Here is a 21,791-nt window from a genome sequence, read left to right on the forward strand (position 1 = left end):
TCAATTAATTACATTACCATGTCGTACTTGCTTGTAATTAGCTATAAAGTAGACCAAGCCAACAATTAAGAAACCCCTCATTATTTTGGCGATACGTGCTCAAGGCCTGCCATGATCAATTCACAGCAGAATTCTCAGTGGATACTGAACGCGCACGCGCGTCTCATGCATGCGTCATTCTATACGTAATCGGTTTCGTTTGGAGTCTCTGTAGCCTGACTTTGCCGTTCATTCAGTATCAGTAGACAGTAACCGATTGAACGCCATCATAACCAGACGCATTTACTGAGCGCGATTATCAGGCTCCTGTCGCTATGTCGCGCGTTTTTCAACCTTCGGCTCACGTAGTCGAGAAGTCGAGATTGCCATCGTTAGATAAATACAAAGAGATGTACAAAAAGGCACTCGACAACCCGGAGGAGTTTTGGTCGGAAATAGCCAAGGAATTCTATTGGCAGACGCCGTATCAGCCAGGAAAATTCGTCTCCTATAATTTTGATATAACCAAGGGTGACATTTTTGTGAAATGGATGGAAGGCGCCGTTACAAATATTTGCGTGAACCTCCTCGACAGGAATATAGAAAAGGGGCACGGAGACAAGATCGCATATTATTGGTGAGCCAATTTTACTTGTTATTTTCAATTAGGAATCGTCAAGGAATCAATAGACAGCTGTGCGAGTGAGGCACTGAGACGGCGCGCGAATTATTGATTTTCCCTGTGTTATAGCAATTTATTTCCAGTTCATAACTAATCGGAATTACGATTCAATGATATGATCTAAATAAAACATTTCATGGCGAATTATTTAATTTTGTTTGCGCATTTTTATTTCAGTTTTATCATTCCGTCTTTTCATGTAAAAACTATTTATTAATTAGCTAATCTTTTATGCCGGAGCTGACCTAGTATGTAAATGAATAATATCATAGCTTTTTTTTATTAAATCTTTCTATTGTTCGCAACTTTCTAAAAGTCATTTACTCAAATAAAGAAGGTTATTTTTTTAAAATTTCGTAATAACTGCAATGCGCCGGCGCGACATTGATTACCATCTTGTAATCCTACAAACCTCTATCCAAAATTGTCTTTATTTTAGTAAGAAGAATTAATATATATTGTAATCGTAGAACGACATAACGTATCTCAGTTCTTACGTTGGAATAACATTTTGTGTTACCCGTAATTTTAATATAAAACAATTAATATTTATTCAGTTCATTTGACCCCTGATCTATGTAGAGCTAAATGTTTCAAAGCGCGACGTGTAAAACGTGTGCGCCTCATTCATACAGTCGTATCATTTTGTGCGTCTTAAGTTAATAATTGTGAAAGTTTCATACTTTCACTACACAGAATTTCTATTTTAATAGCTTAGTTTACAAAAATCGTATTTAGGTTACGTAATTTTATGTATAAAAGGTATGCTTACTAGCTGTAAATCAGGAAAAAATTTGAGGTAAGCGAAACCTCGGCTTACATAAGGGTGCAGCGCTGGAACGATGCCAGATTCATAATTATCTTAAACTTAAGAATCTTCAAGATATTTCTATCTTTACTTTCAAAGTTTAATTGGAACATATAATTATAAAAATATTGGTTATATTTTGTATGTACGTACTATAAAAATAACGTAATTTACTGGACTGATACGGCTTTTCGGCTATCTTTCCTAATAGAATTTAGGTTGACAGAGTCAAGACTAAGCGCTATAATGACTCCTGTACGTCAAATCTAACCTTCATACGGAAGGCATACTTAATCTCGGCAAGATTTATTTGTTTCCTTATTTACTACTCATATAGAACTTAATACGAATACTACGGAAAATGTATTAACAGAAAATTTAAATAAGAACAGAATTATCACATCGCGAAACCATTCGAACACTTACACAACAATTTTAGTTCTGTCCCCATTATAACTAAAACTTTTCGAAACGAAAAAAATATATACGTGTTTGTTCCCATAGTTACGATGTTTTTTACAAAAAAATTTAAGCAAAATTATTAGTGCACGTTAATAGAATGTTTTGTTCCCTTCATTTTCAGTGTCAAGACAGTGACAAGGACACTATTCAATAGCTGTTCGACTTTTGTGAATAAGATTATCTTAGTACACCAACATACACCTTTGTACATGGTTATTACTTATTTTATGTCCCGTATTTGTCCCTTTTCGAAATACCACCTCGAACAGCAACCGCTTCAAACACTATAATTGGAAATTAATCCCTTACGAAAACAATGAAGCGTATCGCTTGCTAGTGATTGAGATTGTGATGTGGTGATTTCCTATTGAAAAATCACAAGAATCTAGATCGAAATGCATAATATGTTTTAATAATAGCGTAGTACTTGATTTAATTCGTTACAAACATACTAAAACACAAATCTTTATGAGTTATTTATTTTCTAAGTTACCTTACAATCCTATTTTAATAAAACTCATACTTCTGTTGACATTCTTGTTAACAAATGATGACGTGAGTTAAACGTATAGTATAACTGAAATGTAAGTTGAAATTAAAATATTTTTTTTAACTAAACAAATATACATTATTCACAATTTTCTTAACCTACATAGTAATAATAATAATTAAAATTAATAAATAGAAAATAAAAACACATTTAAAAGGTTTGGTCCCTGTGACAGTGTACCTTTAAGGCTGGCAGCATTTCGTCGCAGTATTGCGATAATCACCGGTAGTCTCTATGGCCAACTTAAATCTGTCTTCAGCGCCTGTGCACCTGAACCCCCCGGCCCAAGAGTAGAGTTGGAGTAGAGACCAAATTAGAGGAATTATATTTGAGCCGTTTATTATTTTCCTGTTCTGCGGCCGCCTCAGATATTAATACTTCAATTAAAACTACAAAAAATCTAAACAGGTCGAATTATATTTAATATATTATTTCAAAATGTATTTACAGTCGCAATAAAATTTGTTAAAAAAAGAAATAAAAAACTACCATTAGAGTTAATTGAATAGATTAATTGTTCGACCGACAACAATTACTATACTGTTAAAATAAATTTATAAATTGTTAGTATATAAGGACAGGAATTTTTAATTTTTTTATCTGAATCGGACATGCTTGTAAAATGTATAGACAAGCTAAATTGGCTGGTCATTGCCAACCTCTTTCAATATTACCTTGGTAAGTACAACATTATAATGTTAGATAACAACAATGAATAGAAGGAAACTGTTTAATTAAACATTCTTAAATATAATCAAATGTTAAATGTATTAAGTGCATTTTAGCATGTTTGTAGAAATTTGAGGTACTCAAAGCGACTAGTAATCCTTATTTACACGCCTGACGCAAATATTGTTGTTAAGATTCTGAAGTGACGTAATTGAAAAAAAGTATATCTACCTATAAAAATCTACAAACCGGAAGCGGAAATATATAGGCCAAGACACGTTAACGATTCTAACTTTTTGTTAGTAACAAGGTAAAGCTAATCGCCAAAACTATATTTAATGTGTTTATAATACACAACCACTATAAATAACATTTTAAATACTTTAAGCGAATTCAAATACCTGTCAACTGAAACTTTACTATAACGATGAAATAACTAGTGATACAACGAAATATTCGTCTTCGCCTAATATATATTCCCCGATGCAGTAAAATATGCCTTCTACTGTCGCTTAAAAAGATTATTTTCAACTTCTGGGAATGTAGAAACAGAAACAAGAATGTAGAGAGAAATCGCCTAATGCCGGAAAAGTTACAATTGTTGTGACTTTTGAACATAAATTTGTCAGTAGTTAATTTAATTTGATTCTTTAATATCTTAGTAAATATAAGTGTGTATAATTATTCGTATTCGTTAAAGTACTATTCGTTGCGTCACTAGAAATAACTTTGCCTACGATATTTAAATACAGCTGACAATTTCTGTCTAAATTGACAGAATTCATTAGATATCTCTTTTGTATCCAAAAATCTCTCTCTACCTATTAAAATATATGTTTCATAATTATATTTTTAGAGTTCTTTTTTGATTCGTTTACACAATTTGACATGTCTTATTACTTTATGTCCATGAAGATAAAAAGCTTGATTATATGTGAATACTTTAACGGGCTCTTTGAATTCCATATGTCAAACTCCGTTTTTCCCGCACACTTTAGTGATAAAATTGTCTCAAAAATAGATAATAAAAAGATACGGTTGATTTCCATAGAATATTGATTAATGCAGTAAATAAAAAAATTGTTTACACAGCGTGACAAATGTTTTAAGCGTGACTTATGGCTATCATGGCTTAAAGGTCAACTATATTAACCATATTGACAATTCATACGTAAATTACGCTTAAGCATAGAAAAATATTTGTATACGAATACACATAAGTGTGATATCGCGTGTTATTACGTTGTAAGACAAATATGAAAGAAACGTTAAAATATATTTTTTACTTTGAACAATCCATTCACCACAACGTGTTATATTCACAAAATAATGCTCTACACAAAATTTCGCCCTTTATTTAGTTTAGTTGGAATGTCTTAGCGTTAGCCCAAGTTTAATCAAAATTGGTGTACGAGCTTCTGACTAATGTACTTATGAACAGGTATAGGCAGGTAAATAATTAATTAATAGTTAAATTTCCATTTATAGGTATTCGCATTCTGTTCGATATAGGTTCAGAGATAAGCTTCACGTACTAACACATAATGACAATCGTTAATTTGTCGTGGCGTACATATTTCTGCGTCCGGTTTATTGATTTTTGTAACTAGAGTGAGAGGATGATTTAACGGTTATTTGATGGGATGAGCAAAGTTGTGTTTGAACCTCTTGCAGAATAATAGATATTAACCTGTACTAATTAATGGCATTGAATAGTAACAAGCAAAATTAAACTATTCTATGAAGATTGAAACAGACGTTTTCTCAGTTTTGAGCCATCCACGAATCCCACACAAATTTTCCTGTAAATAAAATGTATGGTATTTACTTTTTTGGAATTGGACATCCGATAAAACAGTGATATTTTGAGACGACGGAGTTTCCTGCTTTCGGAATAATAATACGGATCGGATAATGATGTTTACAGAATTTAGTGAACCAATCTGGAACACCGTACTTTAATGGGGTAACATAGGGTTACACGAGAAGAATTACATATTTTCTAGATAGCCCAAAACTTTAATTATTTAAACATTCGCTGATCTTATTTAGATTTCATGAGTAAAGACAGGAGAGTCACATCGTCTTGAGTAAAGGATGTTGCACGTAACGATTTCCGGACGTAGTTACGAGGCATGATGGCTGAATAAAACAAATGCAATTATTAAATACTTAGGTATAATTACAAGATATAAGTTCAACCATAATTAATTAAACATTACTTAGCTATTAATAGTGCCAACGTCTGATATTGATGGATACCTTTTTATTGGATAAATATAATTTTAGTTTTCCAATAAAATTGAACACAATTTAAATTACATAGATAATTTAAACTACTAGGTGCGTTGCCGATTTTAGCATAACTGAATTTTTGTATGACACTTGGGAATGAAGTAAGATCGAAACTTTCGTATATTTAAATTACCCCGTATATTTTTTAAAGACGGAAAGTTGAGATATTCCCAAGTTACTACAATAGACGTGTTTTGATGTGATTTCGTAACTATAAATAAAAAACTACAATGAAATATTTATATGAAACAATTGCACCTATCTTGTTATTACAATACTTGGAGTAACATTGAATCACTTGAAGATTTTACGAGAAAACCATGATGCAGAAATTATTTGAATTCACGCACTCTGGCCGCCTAACTTTCGTTTTTAACGTTAGAAATTGGCGTTTTTAACAAGAATACCAGCTCTCAAAAAATATGTTAAAATTGGTGTGATAGACGATTTGTTGTCTTACTCCATTTTTTATCTTGCCCTACGTACTTATTTTCAACAACGTCGCAATTACAATGTGCGTCAGACGTATTAGTATGACATTACACCATTTCCATACAGATCATAGATAACGGGTCACACTTTCCTTTGTTTTAATTATACTTTGGAGTGCATTGCGGAATTTCAGGCTGTAGGTACCTCGTGGCTTTGATCATTTTACCTTGCTCCACGTAACATGCAAGCAACAACGATACTAAAATAAACTTAATAGTATTGCGAAGACATGCACTTACATTATAGTGAGGAACAAGAGACACAGTTGTTATTAATATCAAACATAAATAATATCAACACAAATTTAAGCCATGCATCGATGTATCGATTGATTAAGCTAATATTATCTTTATATTTATGTATATTGTTTTTCAAAATTTTAAAAGTCACTCGTTCCATACGGTTTTTCGTGGACCTGATACAAAAATCTCATAAGATTACAAAGTGGTGGCACTTTCGCGCTTATGTCATAACATTGATATAACAGGTCTTTGTAAAACTCATTTCATATGTTCATTATAGGGAAGGAAATCACCCGGATGACTACAGCCGCATAACATATAGGAAGCTAAAGGATCTAGTATGTCAGTTTGCAAATGGCTTGCGATCTCGTGGTGTGGGGAAGGGAGACCGAGTTTCCATCTATATGCCGATGATATTGGAGACGGTGGTCTGTATGCTGGCCTGTGCTAGGATTGGAGCCATCCACTCCGTTGTAGTACGTATACCTATTAGAAATTCCGACCTAGCTTTAAACACATCCCTACATGATAATCCCTTAATATATATTTTACTTTTAGATATAATTATAAACTGAAAACAATTTTAAAAATTGTATTTATTGTCGAAGTAGACTGGGGATTAATAATTTTATTTTGTAGTTTGCAGGATTTTCCTCGGATTCTTTAGCTGAACGGATGTCGGACTGCAAGGCTAAAGTGCTAGTGACGTCAGACGGGGCATGGAGGGGTGAAAAGCTGCTGATATTGAAGAAAACCTGCGACGAGGCGCTAGAAAAGGCAAAAACAAAACACGACCATACAGTGGAAACGTGTATCGTTGTGTCGCACCTCGCGAAAGCGTCCCCTTGCGGCAAGTTAGGAGATATCCAATCTTTGGTAAGACATCAAAGGTTACGGATGATCTGAAGGATTTACGAAGTGTTTAACTTAAACTGTTTGGTTAATATTTAACATGTTTACCTGCCCTATGCTTCTTAACGTCATTAGTTGATTGGACATTAAATTATTAGTTTAGTTAGTTCTGTTCTAAGCTTCCAATTAGATAGAAGCTTCTTCCATGATAAATCCAAGGTAAAGAGTAAGAGTATGTGGTTTTCTCATGTCACCATGATTTAAATACCTAAGAAAAGAAGTCCTTAAGATAATCTTAGATTTCTTAATCTATGTAGACTTGCATCTCTTTAGAATCACCTTTCTTGTGATTATTTATTCAGTTTTTTTTTTAATTTACATTTAATTTATATACCTCTGCATTTTAAATAATATAATTAGGTTTTATCCCGAAATAATTATATGTCATCCAATATAGATAGCATCCAATCCTTATTATTAAAGAAGTGTACATGATAATAATCCTGTAGTACATTATTTCATTGCATTTATAATGCGATTGTCCTTTCTTATATTTTTATCTTGTAGGTTGTGGAATCTATATAAAAATTAGTGTCGTTCTAATTCCATACAACTATTGAAAATCAATATCGGTTTTATAACGGCTGCTTTTATTTTATACAAAATAATATTAATGAGTTGAATTATGAATATTGAAACAGTTTTGATACAGAACTTAACAGTCACCTGACCGTGACCAGTGAAGCTTTATTTCCCCCCCAAATAATGGGGGGAAAAGGATGTCCTGGGGGGGGTTTTAGGAGGTAAATTTATTAAGGAAGATTTTGAGAGGGTACTATAATTCCATACAATTTATATAAACTCCAGAACCCAACCAAGAAACTAAACCAAATACAAACTCAAGGCGTGGCTACGCTTGTTTTGAATCAAACCATGTTATACTCTCAAAGAAAGACTGAAGGGATCCGCAGTTTTAACAAAAAAACGACGAAGCATATCGTGCAATGCCACATGGGGATGTCAACAACGAAAGGGGATGAAACTCCACTGTGCTTCTAGAACAATGTTTAAACATACCATTAGTATCTTAGGTTCGTGTTTCAGTAGTATTTCAGATTTTTACTCATTTCAGTACGACTGGAACGATGATATTGACGTGTGGTGGCATGAACTTATTGAGAATCAATCTAATGATTGTGAACCCGAGTGGATGGACGCAGAAGATCCTCTTTTCATGTTATATACAAGGTTTACTTACTTTTAATGATTATATAAGCTTAATAACTTATACTTCACAAATCTTTCTTTGTGCGCCATTCATAATTGCTTATACGGAGAAAATAAAAATCGCCAGGAAACCGGCTTGTCTTATCTAGTCTAAAGTCTTGTTGGGAGTTTGGATTTCGAAATTGTCGTTCCAATGTGCTGATCAAATTGCTATAAAGACAAATTATGTGTTTGCTTTTTAAATGTGTGTGATGTGTTTGAGCCACTATATTAAGCTAATATTGCAATGTATATAGGATTAAGTTTTTGGGGCAAGGAGGTCTGCAGCCCACCCAATATGGATGCCAGGCGGATAGTAAACATCCCAAAAACTTGTTTTGACAACCAGATAATATTAAACATTCTATGTTCTCTGTCTATGAACGTTACTTAAATGATTATTTATTAACATTTATTGCCAGTTCTCAACTTGAAGACATATTATGCGCAACAGGAATTCTCCTTAGCTCTTTTTATTCACCAAGTATTTTTTTTAACTTTTATTTTAAAGAGACTAATTACAATTAGTATTGATAAATAGTTAATGTTATATCTAATAAAAAAATATAAATTATATTCTACGCCACACACGCCTAGACAATACAAATAAATTTTAAACGCTGCATATTTGTATAATGAAGAATACATATATCCATCCATTACCGATTCCAGTGGCTCAACGGGCAAGCCAAAAGGAGTACTGCATACAACAGCAGGCTACTTGCTTTACGCGGCTACAACATTCAGATACGTCTTCGATTACCAGGAGAAGGACGTCTACTGGTGTACAGCTGATGTGGGCTGGATCACAGGACACACCTATGTTGTTTATGCGCCTTTGGCCAATTGTGCAACGTCGGTAATGGTAAGTAATAAGTGCCCAAAGAAATTTACGTTTTGTCTGTTTATCTGGTCCGTATTGAACGAGTGATTGCTTATAAAACTATCGCATTTAATGGACCAATGAAATGCGATGTTTAAACGAAAAAAAATTATAACTCGCTTATAACAAAATCCTAAATGTTTATGATACACGAGAACAATACTCAGGACCACGACTCTGAATACGACACTCTGTTTTAAACCCAAAAATAAAAATATGTTTATTATAGAATATAAGATACAGGTATCACTTTTTCCAAGTCATTAAACTTGTATCTATATAATTAGACGGAGGATGTAAAAAGCCGGCGTAAAAAACTCTCGGTACTCTTTTAAAATATCAAATCACTATACAAAATGACTATGGCAAACATAGATAGAAGAAAGAAAGGAGACAGATACGGGCTGCTCTTTATTTGTATTAAATTACAAAACTGAACGGAAACCTCACAGTCCAGTTTCCGGAAGCGACATCTGTGCACAGGCATGACGCCTTCGTTTTACTCAACCACATTTGAGGGAATTAAACCACTCGTCACACAACGCCACAAGAAACAAATTAAGAATCGTAATAAAAACTATTTAGTTTACAAAACTGTTAATGTTTCGGGCACAAATACCTCAATTTTAAAATCAATAAAACAAACCAATTACAATGTATAACATTTTAGGTTGTTTAAAATGTTTGCGGTTTAGGAATCGTTATCTTACGACGATATCTCTCAAGTTCAAAGAGACTCATTGAAATTGTGTCAAGAGAGCATCTCACATCTGCATTCCTTATCGTACTCTAGCAAACTTGTTCTGTATTACTGAACATTTCCTGCAACGTAAATAATATAACGAATTTGTGTGTGAACGAAAATGCCCATAACGTCACGGAGCAACGCGGTCCAAAATCATTTTGTACGAAAAAGCATCACAATTCAATAAACATGACTTGTCTAGTAGTAGAGCTATGTATTAAAAGAAGTCACTGTAAATCAAGAGATTTATTTTTTATATACTTTCCGTTTCCGTTACTAAAGACAGAAATTAGATTGGCGTAAACTTTTACTTCCGTTATGTCACACTTATACACTTTTTCGACGTTCAGAACTAAACGCTCAGTCTCTATATCTTATCTATGAATCTATTAGAATGAACAACATATAACGTCTTAACACTTAAAGGTCAATCCCAATTGTTTTGATATTCGTTTATTATTAAATAGCCGTAGTTGCTAAATGATGATTACCGTTTAAAATTTTGTTAATTTAACAAGAAATTTATAAAAGATTTTTATAAAATTAAATATATTCATCTCAAGTTAATCTCATATTTTTAAAACTTAACTCTAACTTTCATAGGTTTCAAAAACAAACCGCTCTCGCTTTCGTAAGAAGTACTTCATCAGTCCATTATTGATACTATTTAATTATTAATAAAAAAATATAATACATGTTCAAATTATATCCGGTGAATATTGAAAATGTTAAAAAAATCAACCAAGTACTAAAATGGAATCACCAAGACGTAGATGCAAATGGAAAAAAGAGGAATGCATAAGAATAATCACAAAGTTACAAAGTCACAAGAGATATTTAATCATTTCTAAACACCCACGCGTATTCTCGCGAATAATGATGACAGACTGTTTAGTTCCAAGTACTGAATAATAAAAATAATAAGTGAGTCTCAAGCTTATCACCATTGTAACCAGTACAATAGATGATGTAATTTTAAATAAATCTTTTAAAAAAATGTCTAGCGCAACATCAGAGTTTGGCAAGTCTAAGATCGCAAAAATGTTGCTAAAATACGCTGCAAGCGAAAGCTAATCACTATATAAAAAAAAAACTCGTATCTATGTTACACCTTATCTTACGAATCTGAGAAACGAGATAATTTTTTTATTTCGTCATAAATATTGTTGTTACGTAAATGCGTTACACATCTCCGAAATCTGACTTAGATTTCTTAGTAATGAGCAGCACATTAACTTTGTGAAAACTGCTCTTTTACTATTTAAATAATGGATTTACACACTACCTAGGTACTCTTTCATGCGTATTTAATTGTTTTATGAATAATATTCATTTTGCGGCTATATGTTTAACAGATGATTGTATTATATTAGGGAAACAATGGAAAACGTCGCTCTCTCGTTCATTTTTTATTTTAACGCGCATGCATATGTTGAGACCGGTAACGATTTCAGTATAAAATGCAACCGCGGACTGGTTCAAATCATTTAACGATGACAATGTGAAAATCTGTCAAATTATATGATTAATTAACTAATTACCATTTACTCGGAAAGAGAGCGGATTTGGGACACCACTCTCGCTGAATCGTTATATAACTTTTACTTTGTGTGAATATTACAGAATTAATAAAAAAAAATATTATACGTTAATTGCGTTCGGATATAGCGGTATATGTCAGTTATGTTGGGAAAATATTTTCCGATAGGCAACTCAACATTAAATAATATTTCATCTGTTTTATTTATAATAATCGCGTTCATGACGTCTGAATGAATAAGTCTCTACATTATCAGAATAATGTAAAGACGAGAAGAGATTCCTAGAGACAGAGGGATCCTAACTTTTATTTTAGGTAAGGTAAATTATTTTAGACTAAAAATTAATTGCTTGCAAAGTAGGTATAGATTTTAGAGCAACCAGTCCTGAGTACATGCTACCTACAAAGCTTTTTATATTTTGTCTTAACTCGTCGATCTAGGGATCGCGAACTCGTATGAAACAAACAAAACATAATTCAATAGAGGTATATTGATAGGTATTTTATACGTAAGTACATTATATTGCATAACTATGAAGATACTTCAATTATGAATAAAATCTCATACCTAAATGATTTTGAATTAACACAATGATATTATAGAGGAAGATGTACGCATCGTTCTAATTCATATCCATCTCCAGTTTGAAGGATCACCATTTTACCCGGACAACGATCGCTACTGGGCCGTGGTACAAAAGTACAAGGTTACCCAAATGTACACCGCACCAACAGCCATCAGATCCCTGATGAAATTCGGAGTGGAAAATGTCACCAAGTAAGTTTTACTTTTTTTCTCTCTGTGTATATATATTTTAACTATTATTAACTATTATATTTTTAAGTAAATAAATATACAGTATTTAGTTTTACTTCGATATATTAAAACATAGTTTTAACGAGCTCACAATTGTTCAGTTGTGATCCAGGAACCGACTAGTATATTCTATATAATTATATTAGTGAACGAGTGGGTTACGATGGAAGTCCCAGATCCCCTATATTTGCCAAGGTTGGTGGGCATATTTGGCTGGCACACCCATGGCTTAGTGGTTATTTAACGTATATGCTGGAGGTTCCGGTTGTCTGTGTACCAATTTTAGTTAATTATGGTAAACACGAATAAATTAACGCTTAATGCGTTTTGTCTACAATTAATACCAGTGGTACAAAAAAGTACTCTCTGGTCCAATATTGATACACGATCATTTTAGACACGACCTGAAATCTCTACGAGTATTGGGCAGTGTGGGTGAACCGATAAATCCCGAGGCATGGCACTGGTATTACAACTATGTGGGCAGCGAACGCTGCTCAATCGTTGATACCTTCTGGCAGACTGAAACCGGCGGTCACGTGCTGACAAGTCTACCTGGAGCGACACCTATGAAGCCTGGAGCTGCTGTACGTATACGTTGATAGGAAACGATCGTGTTTTTTGTAGTTAAGCAGTTATGTTTTATCAGATTTATAGATAGTAAGAATTTGCATATGTGATCATCATCAGCATTTATTCATTATTTTCAGACATTTTTATACCCAAAAATCAGGCACAGAAGGCTAATCCAGACATCGGAGGCCTATCGGGTTGCAACGATCATTGTTTTTTTTTATAAATTTATAAACATTATTTCAAACAAAAATAATAATAATGATGTAATGTAATTGATAACTAAAAACTTGTTGTGAATAATCTGTTTATCTTCCCAAAGGGATTTCCATTCTTCGGTGTTGCTCCCACAATTCTGGATGATAACGGAAAAGTTATAGAAGGACCTGGCGAAGGGTACTTGGTATTTTCCCGACCTTGGCCCAGCATTATGAGAACTCTTTTCGGAAACCATGAGCGCTATCAGAGTGTGTACTTTTCCAAATTCCCGGGATATTACTGTACTGGAGATGGTATGTGTTCTTTTAGTTTTTACCAATGTATTCGTATATTGTTTATTGGTATGTACCAGTATCCACGAACACGCGTCCTTGTAATCTTAGACTAGATCAAAGTTTACAAATATACTTTAACAAATGGCACTAATATTGCATGCGTACATCATTGTTTATTTTATTGTCATTTTGTTTCCTTACTTAAACCTAAAAATATTTGACAAAAACAACTTATTTCAGGCGCACGCCGTGACGAAGACGGTTTTCTGTGGGTAACAGGACGTATAGATGACATGCTCAACGTGTCTGGACATCTTATGTCCACAGCAGAAGTGGAGAGTGTCCTTACCGAAGATTCCCGTGTCTCAGAAGCAGCCGTCGTCTCCCGCCCACACCCTCAAAAGGGCGAAGCACTACATTGCTTCGTAATTCTCAACGCCGGAGTCCAACCTGACCCATCTATTACAGACGCCCTTAAAAAGCACGTACGTGCTAGAATTGGTGCTTTTGCAGCACCAGATGCGATACAGTTTGCCCCTGGTCTCCCAAAAACAAGGTCCGGGAAGATCATGAGACGCATATTGAGGAAGATTGCGGTGGGTGATACAGATATTGGGGACACGTCGACTCTCGCCGACCCATCCATTGTAGATCAACTCTTTAAGAGTAAACCCTAAACACTTTTTCCTCAAAATGCCGATTACAGCCATCCGCTGCTACTTTGACGTGAAAGATCTTAATATAAAAAGCCGCCTCAATCTTTGTTGCTGTCAATTGCAGAAATGCAATTACACATTCACAACAGGTAATCATTATATTAAGGCTTAGGGCTGTTTACCTAATTTAGCGTCATCCATACAGGCCATAGTACCTTTGGAATGAGAATAGAAAGAGAAAGTTACACTAAAAATTTACCTGCTTTTGTGCAAGTGGAAGCCACAAGAAAGAAATTAATGGTACCTGGCTGTAAGAGGTTGACTAGCCATTTCAACGGTATGATTTCTGTTATATGAAATTTAAAACACGGACGGTTAAAGAGCTACCTAAGCTCTGGTTTTAACAGACGAAATGTATTTCTTCGCATTTTTATTAGCTTTTTCAACTCAGGCCTGAATCTTTTACGAGTTCTATAGCTTAATTTCTAACCGTCCCATTGAGAACGAACATAGCATTTGCGAACGTAAACTTACCATGTCTTACGTCGCCTATATTATTTATTTTAATATTAATATAAATGTTATAGAATCTGGCTAAGATTCTACTTTTAATATATATTACTTGGAAACACATTCCATAATTCAAATCTGGAATTCTTTCGTTTTAAGGGTTTTAATAAAATACGTGCTACCAAAAACTAGTACTGTTAAAAAATAGTTTTAAGTAAAATAATGTGGAAATAATTTATTAATTTGTTAGTCGTTTTGTGATATTCAATGGCTCTTAAGGCACAAGTAAATGTTTATTTTAATTAATGTTTTTCTTACTCATCGTGTAAATCTACAAATTATAAATGAAAATGTCGACTACATTAAACTTTTATATATGTATGTTAAGCTTAGCCCATCAGCAGAGAGATCTAGGTGTACTTACCGATTTCCTTGACGTAACAAAAGCCGGGATTTTACGTTAAAATTCACACTCTCCAACCACATTTTATGGATGACAATCCTACAAACATTTTTGAACTTTATTAGCACTTGAGTTAAACATTTGTCGAAACTGTGGCAATTTATTTCTATGCCTTGGATACTATGTATCGCAATCAGTCTGTTAATATATGTTCACGATCAAAGAAAAACTATAGAAAACTTTAGTATTAATGTGTTGTGATAGCACTTCTATGACATGTCGATGCACAATATAGATGTCTATATAAAAATAACTTAGATTGTCCTATATAATTAGACGGTATATAACTCTGTTTGGAACTAAATATTTGAATATATTAATATCTCGATGCTAATTTATCTTTGTTTTTAACGAAATTTTAATTAATTGGATGCATCGAAGAGTTTAGAAGTGACAGGTCATTTACTATAACGGATATATGATAGAGATGTAATTTTTTTTTCACGCACATTATTATTTATAAAACCACAAAGCTAGCGACGTGGAGTAACTGAATTAAATGCTTTTAATGAATATGTTGTATTATTAAGGGCAACATTAGAGCACGATTACCTACATACATTCCTTATTAAATCATAATTTACTATTATACACACTGCGATGATCAATAAGCAATGAGAAAACAACTTTGAAATTTCAGTTACAATTCTATACTGAATTTTGTTATTTGAATGAATTTGATTTTGTCTCATATTTCCAAATTGTTTCAGATTTTATATTTTTGATACTTTTTAATAGTTGCACAAATTATACAATTAAAATAAAATCCTGGTGGTATTACGTTAATTATATTTATTATAGCTTAAAATTGTTAAATTTCTGAATGATGGTTTGAGTTAGAAGTTCTATTACGAATAATAGTCGTTAATGTTATCAGGTAGAATGTAAGTGTTAGTAGCCGCTTAATCAACAATTAAAAGTAAACTCACTTTAGAAGGCAGCACGGTTGACTATAGCGTAAATATTCTATTTAGAAAAAAATCGTTCATACTCTATAAAAATGTGTGCAGTTATTAATTGTATGTGTGCAAATTTCAATATATGTTACATTGAGAAAGAAATTTTGAAACTAGAATATGTAACTAAATTTAACCGAATTTTAAAATTAGAGGCTTTTAAAACTTTTGCTAAAGAGTGGTGCTATCTATGAGAAGCATTTTATCCCATTCTCTTCGATACATTAAGAATGAAAAATTATGAAATAGGTATGTTTAACCGCACTATTGTCTATGTATATAGGCTGAATTTTCAAAACATGGTTCTGCTCCCAACTTGAAGAAATTCCGATTGAAAAATCAGCCAAATTAGTAATCTAATGTGCTCGTGTAACGGACATATCATTAAAGGTGATATTATTAAATACAACTGTTATTATTTTTGTTCTGATACCCTTACATATGTAATTGTTGGTTTTGATTTCCAACATTTCTATCATGAGTCATCTCGTAAAACTAATTTTATTTTTATTATTTTGACGTAGTAATCTGAGAATTTGTATAGACGTTTTACGCTGAATAATAATAAACATGGAACACTAAACCGCTTCCATATTACCTAAATAGGCTTTATTACGTTAAACGCTCAAAGCCCAAAACCTTAACTTTTAATTTAACCGATTGTAGCAAGTAGGCAATTTTGAAGGAAAAAAGCATCTCAAGAAATACTTCTAAATATATATAATAAGGTCAGGTCGGTGTATTAGTAGTATTGGCCTGATACCAGATGTAAAGGAAAACATCGTGAGGAAATAGCCATGACGTACATACGGCGGAGTGTGTCAGAAGGCTACTCATCAATTTTTTTTATAAAAGAAATTATTATCAAGAAACAAACACAGAAATCTGACAAAAAAGGACAATCTTTTTCAGGCTTAAAAACGTAAAAAGTGAGAATAATAAACTTACAAACTGCTTACTTAAAAAACAATCTCCCTAAACATACTAGCGCAGATAATCAGTCGACCAGCTCCAGGGAATTCCTTTTTTAACCGAGCAAAAGAAACCGAAGGAGAACGTCGTGTAATTTTTTTTCAACTATTCTTATCATCGTTATTATGTAACGACGCCTATAATTGTCGGCTACAAATCAGTACGAAGAAGAGATACCCTGACGCGCTAACTAACCAATTCCAACCGGTAACGTTTACATATATGTATACAACTTCTCGACATAAGCCACTTGGTCATTTAGACGAGCCGTTTAAGTTGAAGGAAGAAGTAAATATCAATCCTACACAATTCTTTTGTTAAGTTTCTTGCCGGTAAATATTCAACTAACAAACTGCTTTTAAAGTAAGGGTTGATTCTCTATACGATAAATGACATACGTATATGAGCGAGTGACAGAACTTGTTAACGCTCATAATCTTTTTGTAAGATTGTCGTAGATGCTTTGGAGGCGTTACTACTACTACTACTAACTACTAACTTACTTACTACTATAAAATTAAATTTTTAGGTCAAATTTTAGAATAATAACTACCGTTTGGAAACTACAATAGAATACCAAAATAGATGTGTCCTGTGCGATATCGTTTAAAGGAGATAAAGTCATATTTAATAGACTAGAGGCTATAGCAATTACCTAAGTAAACGCAAATAATACTTGAAAACATTGTGTTTAATTGTATGAGAAAATATAATACATTATGAAAGAAAACACTTTTTAACCGAATTGAAGCTATGTATTATAATAAACTTATAATTATTTTACATAAATTTAAAATTTTCCGACGTTTCGCGTGCTTTACAGCGTGCGTTATTAGCTATATAAATTATAAGTTTATAATAATACATATCTTCAATCCGGTTAAATAGTGTTTTCTTTCAATGGGTAAAAGCTATGTTAACAAAAGCCAATACTATAATACATTAATTAATAAAATGACACCGCTAATCGAAAAAATTCGAGAAGATAATCCAAATTCAAATGCATCATAGACTATTATATCTGGACAGCACCCTGACCTTCCAACACCTTCTCCTGATGTTCACTCATGTTGCACAGTGTCTTTCTAACTTTACTTTTGTTAATGGTTTTGTCATTACGTCAGCTAACTGAATTTCTGTGGGACAGTGGCTAATATTTATTAATCCATGCACGAAGTGTTCATGTATAAAATGGTACCGCACGTCTATGTGCTTCGACCTTTTGTTGAAGGATCCAGACTTCACAAGTTGAATCGACTTTGATTATCAACATGAAAATTTATTTTTATGTCCAAACCGGTTATTTCTTGTAATTGAGTACAATGCCTCTTTGCAACAGTCTGCTGCGGCTATGTACTTACTTGGCTTTAGACGACGCTACTATAGGCTGCCTCTTGGATACCCATGATATTGGTCCATCGGCTATCATTAGCACGGAGCCAGAAGTACTTTTTCGCGTCAATGGGTCTCCAGGATAATCCGAGTCGCTGTAAGCATCGATGTTCTCTATGGGTTTGTTTGTTTGAACAAAATGCCTTTCTCTTTGGTTCCCACTAAATATTTAAATATTTTCTTGACTTTTGTGATGAATGCTTGTGCGATATCTGGTCTGGTTCTGGTAGATAGGTACAGTAAATTTCCCACTACTACTATCCCTAAAGGGATATTCCTTCTCCTGGGCAGTTTCTGGGCGTGTCACCAGGTTTAGCATTTTTCATGTTGTGTTTATTCAATACGACATGAATTTGATTATCATTCTTTTTCATTTCAAATTTGGTTTCAAGTTTCTTCAAAATAACTTCGATCTTATTCTTGTCTTTTCCTATGTCAAGTCCTTCATCAACGAATAGTCCGATTATTATTGATCTTTATCTTGGTTATTATTGGGTGAGATTTATCTTGGTTATTATTGGGTGAGATTTATCTTGGTTAATGAAAACTCATCGATCTGTTTTGATTTTAGATGCGGCAATTGCTAATAATGTTTTTAATGCAGATTGACTTACTACTGAGCTTGTCTTGGAAATCCAGGTTTCCTTTCTGCTCGCATCCACGTACGACTAATCTAGCCTTGTATGTACCATCATCTTTAATCTGAAATACCCATTTGTTCTACAGTATTTTGTGTCCTTTGGCTTTTGACTTGACAATTAATACCCAGGTGATATTTTTCTGTAATGATTCCATTTCAGATTGCATCGCCTTCTCCAAATTTCGTGTGTCGGTGCCAGCCACAGCTTCTTTGTATGTGAGTAAAGAACAGTCAAAGTCGTCATTATTGTCTGACGTAAACATGGTCTCGCAGCGACTTAACTCGTAATCTTTGGTCCATGCTGGTGGTCTCACGTCTCTTTGGTGGACTTGAGAGAGATGATTCATCCACAGGATCTTATCTAGAGCTGGAATAAAGGGGGTTAGGTTCCTGAAAAGATAAGTTCTCATTAATTTTGTTCTTTTTTCTGGAAATTCAATTTGTTCTGTTTCAGGTTCTGGAGTAAGATCTTCGCGTTTTTCAGCAGGAGTACCGCCAAAATGATACCGCTGCTGATAACAACATCACCAACAACATATATATAGATTCTAAAACCTTTGAATATTCCGCATATCCCAAGAATACTCCTTCTCTGGCTTTGACACTGAATGTTCCTCTTCGGTTTCTGTTTATCACAAACGCTCTATTTCAAAATACGTGTAGGTTTCCTGATAGTGTTCGTTGTACCCATTTCTCATGTGGGGAATTGCCTTTGAGAGCTCTTGCTGGGCTTCTATTTATTAAAAAGTTTGCAGTGTTTACTGCTTCTGCCCAAAATTTTGCAGGGATATTGGCATCTAGCTTTATCCAACAGCGATCGATTTTTTCATTCACTCATGCCGTTTTGCTGTGGGATAAGTTGCAGATAGTCTTCGGCTTATACCGTTATCTTGGAGGAATTTGTCAAACGCTTTAGACCTTTATTCGCCTCCATTATCAGATTGTAGATTTTGAATTTTCTTCTTATGAAACAGATCAACGTAGTTTTTATAATCCTTGAATTTATCGATTACTTCGTTCATTTCTTTTAAGAAATAAACACAGCAGTATCTTGTATAATCGTCAATAAATGTAACGAAATACTTTGATCCGGCCATTGATTCATTCTCAAATGGGCCACACACGTCACTGAATTATCTGGAGAACTTCGGTAGAGATTATTTGTTTTGGCTTGGCTTGGCTTGGCCTTGGCTTTGGAATGATAGAGTGAAAAATTTTCCTTTGATAGGAGGATTTTCCTTTCCTAGGCTGTCTCTTCCGGTTTATCAAATTCAAGATCTTCAATATAATTCTTCTGTTAGCTTTTAATACTGTTTTCCCGCCTTTTGTGACACTGGCTTGTTCCTTTTCAAATACAACATTATTGCCATGATCTATAATTTTGCTTGCTGAAAGTAGATTATTCGACAAATCAGGTACATATAATGTGTCAGAAAGACTAATTTTATAGCGTCGATCCTTTGTATAAATGTCCTTTTCCTTTCCCTTTAACTTAGCTTTTATGAAGCTAGTTTTAGAATCAGTCGCGAGATTTTAAGTTAGAGAGTACCTATACTTATAGGTCATATGTAACAATCAGCCGCTGTCAAAACACTATAAGCCTTTACATTTCGACGTTCCTGTTGTTTATCAGATGTTATATGTCTTTTCTTGACCTTTAGTTTTATTGGGGTTATTGGGTCTCTTTTATGACCAACAAGCTTCTGTGGAATGCCCTTTCTTATTTCAATCCTTGCAAAATTGTACGTTTTTCTTCGTCTTTGTGTAGAATGCTCCTGAAGTCTGAGGTTCACTCACTTCGGTTTGCCTTCTTGCTTCGTATTCTTCTACAATTTTTATTTTTAAATTGTCAGAACTTGGCAGAACATCTCTCGACTCAATTGCCGTACGGAAGCCATCGAAATTTGTAGGTAAACTGTACAACATCATTATACTAAATAACTCTGTATGAATTTTGACATCCATGTCTTCTAATTTACCTACTACATCCATAAAATTACTGAGATGGTCTCTCACATCTTCTTGTGCAGTCATTTTCTGCAATACTAGTTGCTTTAATAGCGTAGCTTTTCTTGCCGGCCCTAAACTTTGATGTACAGACTTTAGTTTGGCCCATCACTCCTTGGATGTATTTAAGTTCTGATGGAGATATAAGTAAAAGTAGCTCAGACCTTGCTTTTAGTCGTCCTTTAGGAACGCACTCAATTCTTCGGCAGTCGTTGCCGCTAACGTTATTTCACGACTAGCGTATTCCCATAAATCGTATCTTATGTGAATCGCCTGTGCTTGTAAGCACCAAGTATCGTAATTTGATTTTGTCAACGATTCTATGGTTCTGACACTCGAGTTCATTTTAAAAGAATATTTTCTCATTTACTTACTATTTTAAAAATGCTTCTTCCATTTTCCACTAAATATTTATGCAACCATGCTCTGCTACCACTGATAGGGTGGACTAGAGGCTATAGCAATTAAATAAAACGCAAATAATACTTGAACACATTGAGTTTACTTGTATGAGTAAATATAATACATTATAATAAAAATGACACCGCTGTGCATATATCGAAATAACAAATTTTTTTTATTTTTTTAATAATTTTATGGCCTGGTAATCAAATTCAAATTCAAATGCAGTGCATCATAGACAAATATATGTAAGAAGGTAATTATTTAATGATATAAAAAAATAATTCTATATTAATTTTTAACGCTTTAATCATGCAAAAATAAAGAATGAACTAGCCAAAATTAAAATCAAACATAAAATATAATCGGTAGTAGATCTTTTCATTGGCCACGAAAACCACATAACATATTAATCTTATATCTTCAATATATATTAATCATTAA

At 33.5% G+C, this 21,791-nt stretch overlaps 1 protein-coding gene across 1 annotated transcript; it reads left to right on the forward strand.

Annotated features, from left to right (window-relative positions):
- The first annotated feature begins 246 nt into the window (after positions 1–246).
- Positions 247–16,329, forward strand: LOC123718529 (acetyl-coenzyme A synthetase). Its single transcript, XM_045675130.1, has 9 exons — positions 247–616; positions 6,460–6,655; positions 6,819–7,055; positions 8,164–8,279; positions 8,970–9,162; positions 12,110–12,243; positions 12,680–12,869; positions 13,178–13,367; positions 13,590–16,329. Exons 1-9 carry the CDS (start codon positions 315–317, stop codon positions 14,024–14,026), a joined length of 1,995 nt encoding a protein of 664 aa, XP_045531086.1. The 5' UTR covers positions 247–314; the 3' UTR covers positions 14,027–16,329.
- Positions 16,330–21,791: the final 5,462 nt, after the last annotated feature.

The sequence above is a fragment of the Pieris brassicae genome, chromosome Z, assembly GCF_905147105.1.
Source record: "Pieris brassicae chromosome Z, ilPieBrab1.1, whole genome shotgun sequence".
NCBI classification, from domain to species: Eukaryota; Metazoa; Arthropoda; class Insecta; order Lepidoptera; family Pieridae; genus Pieris; species Pieris brassicae.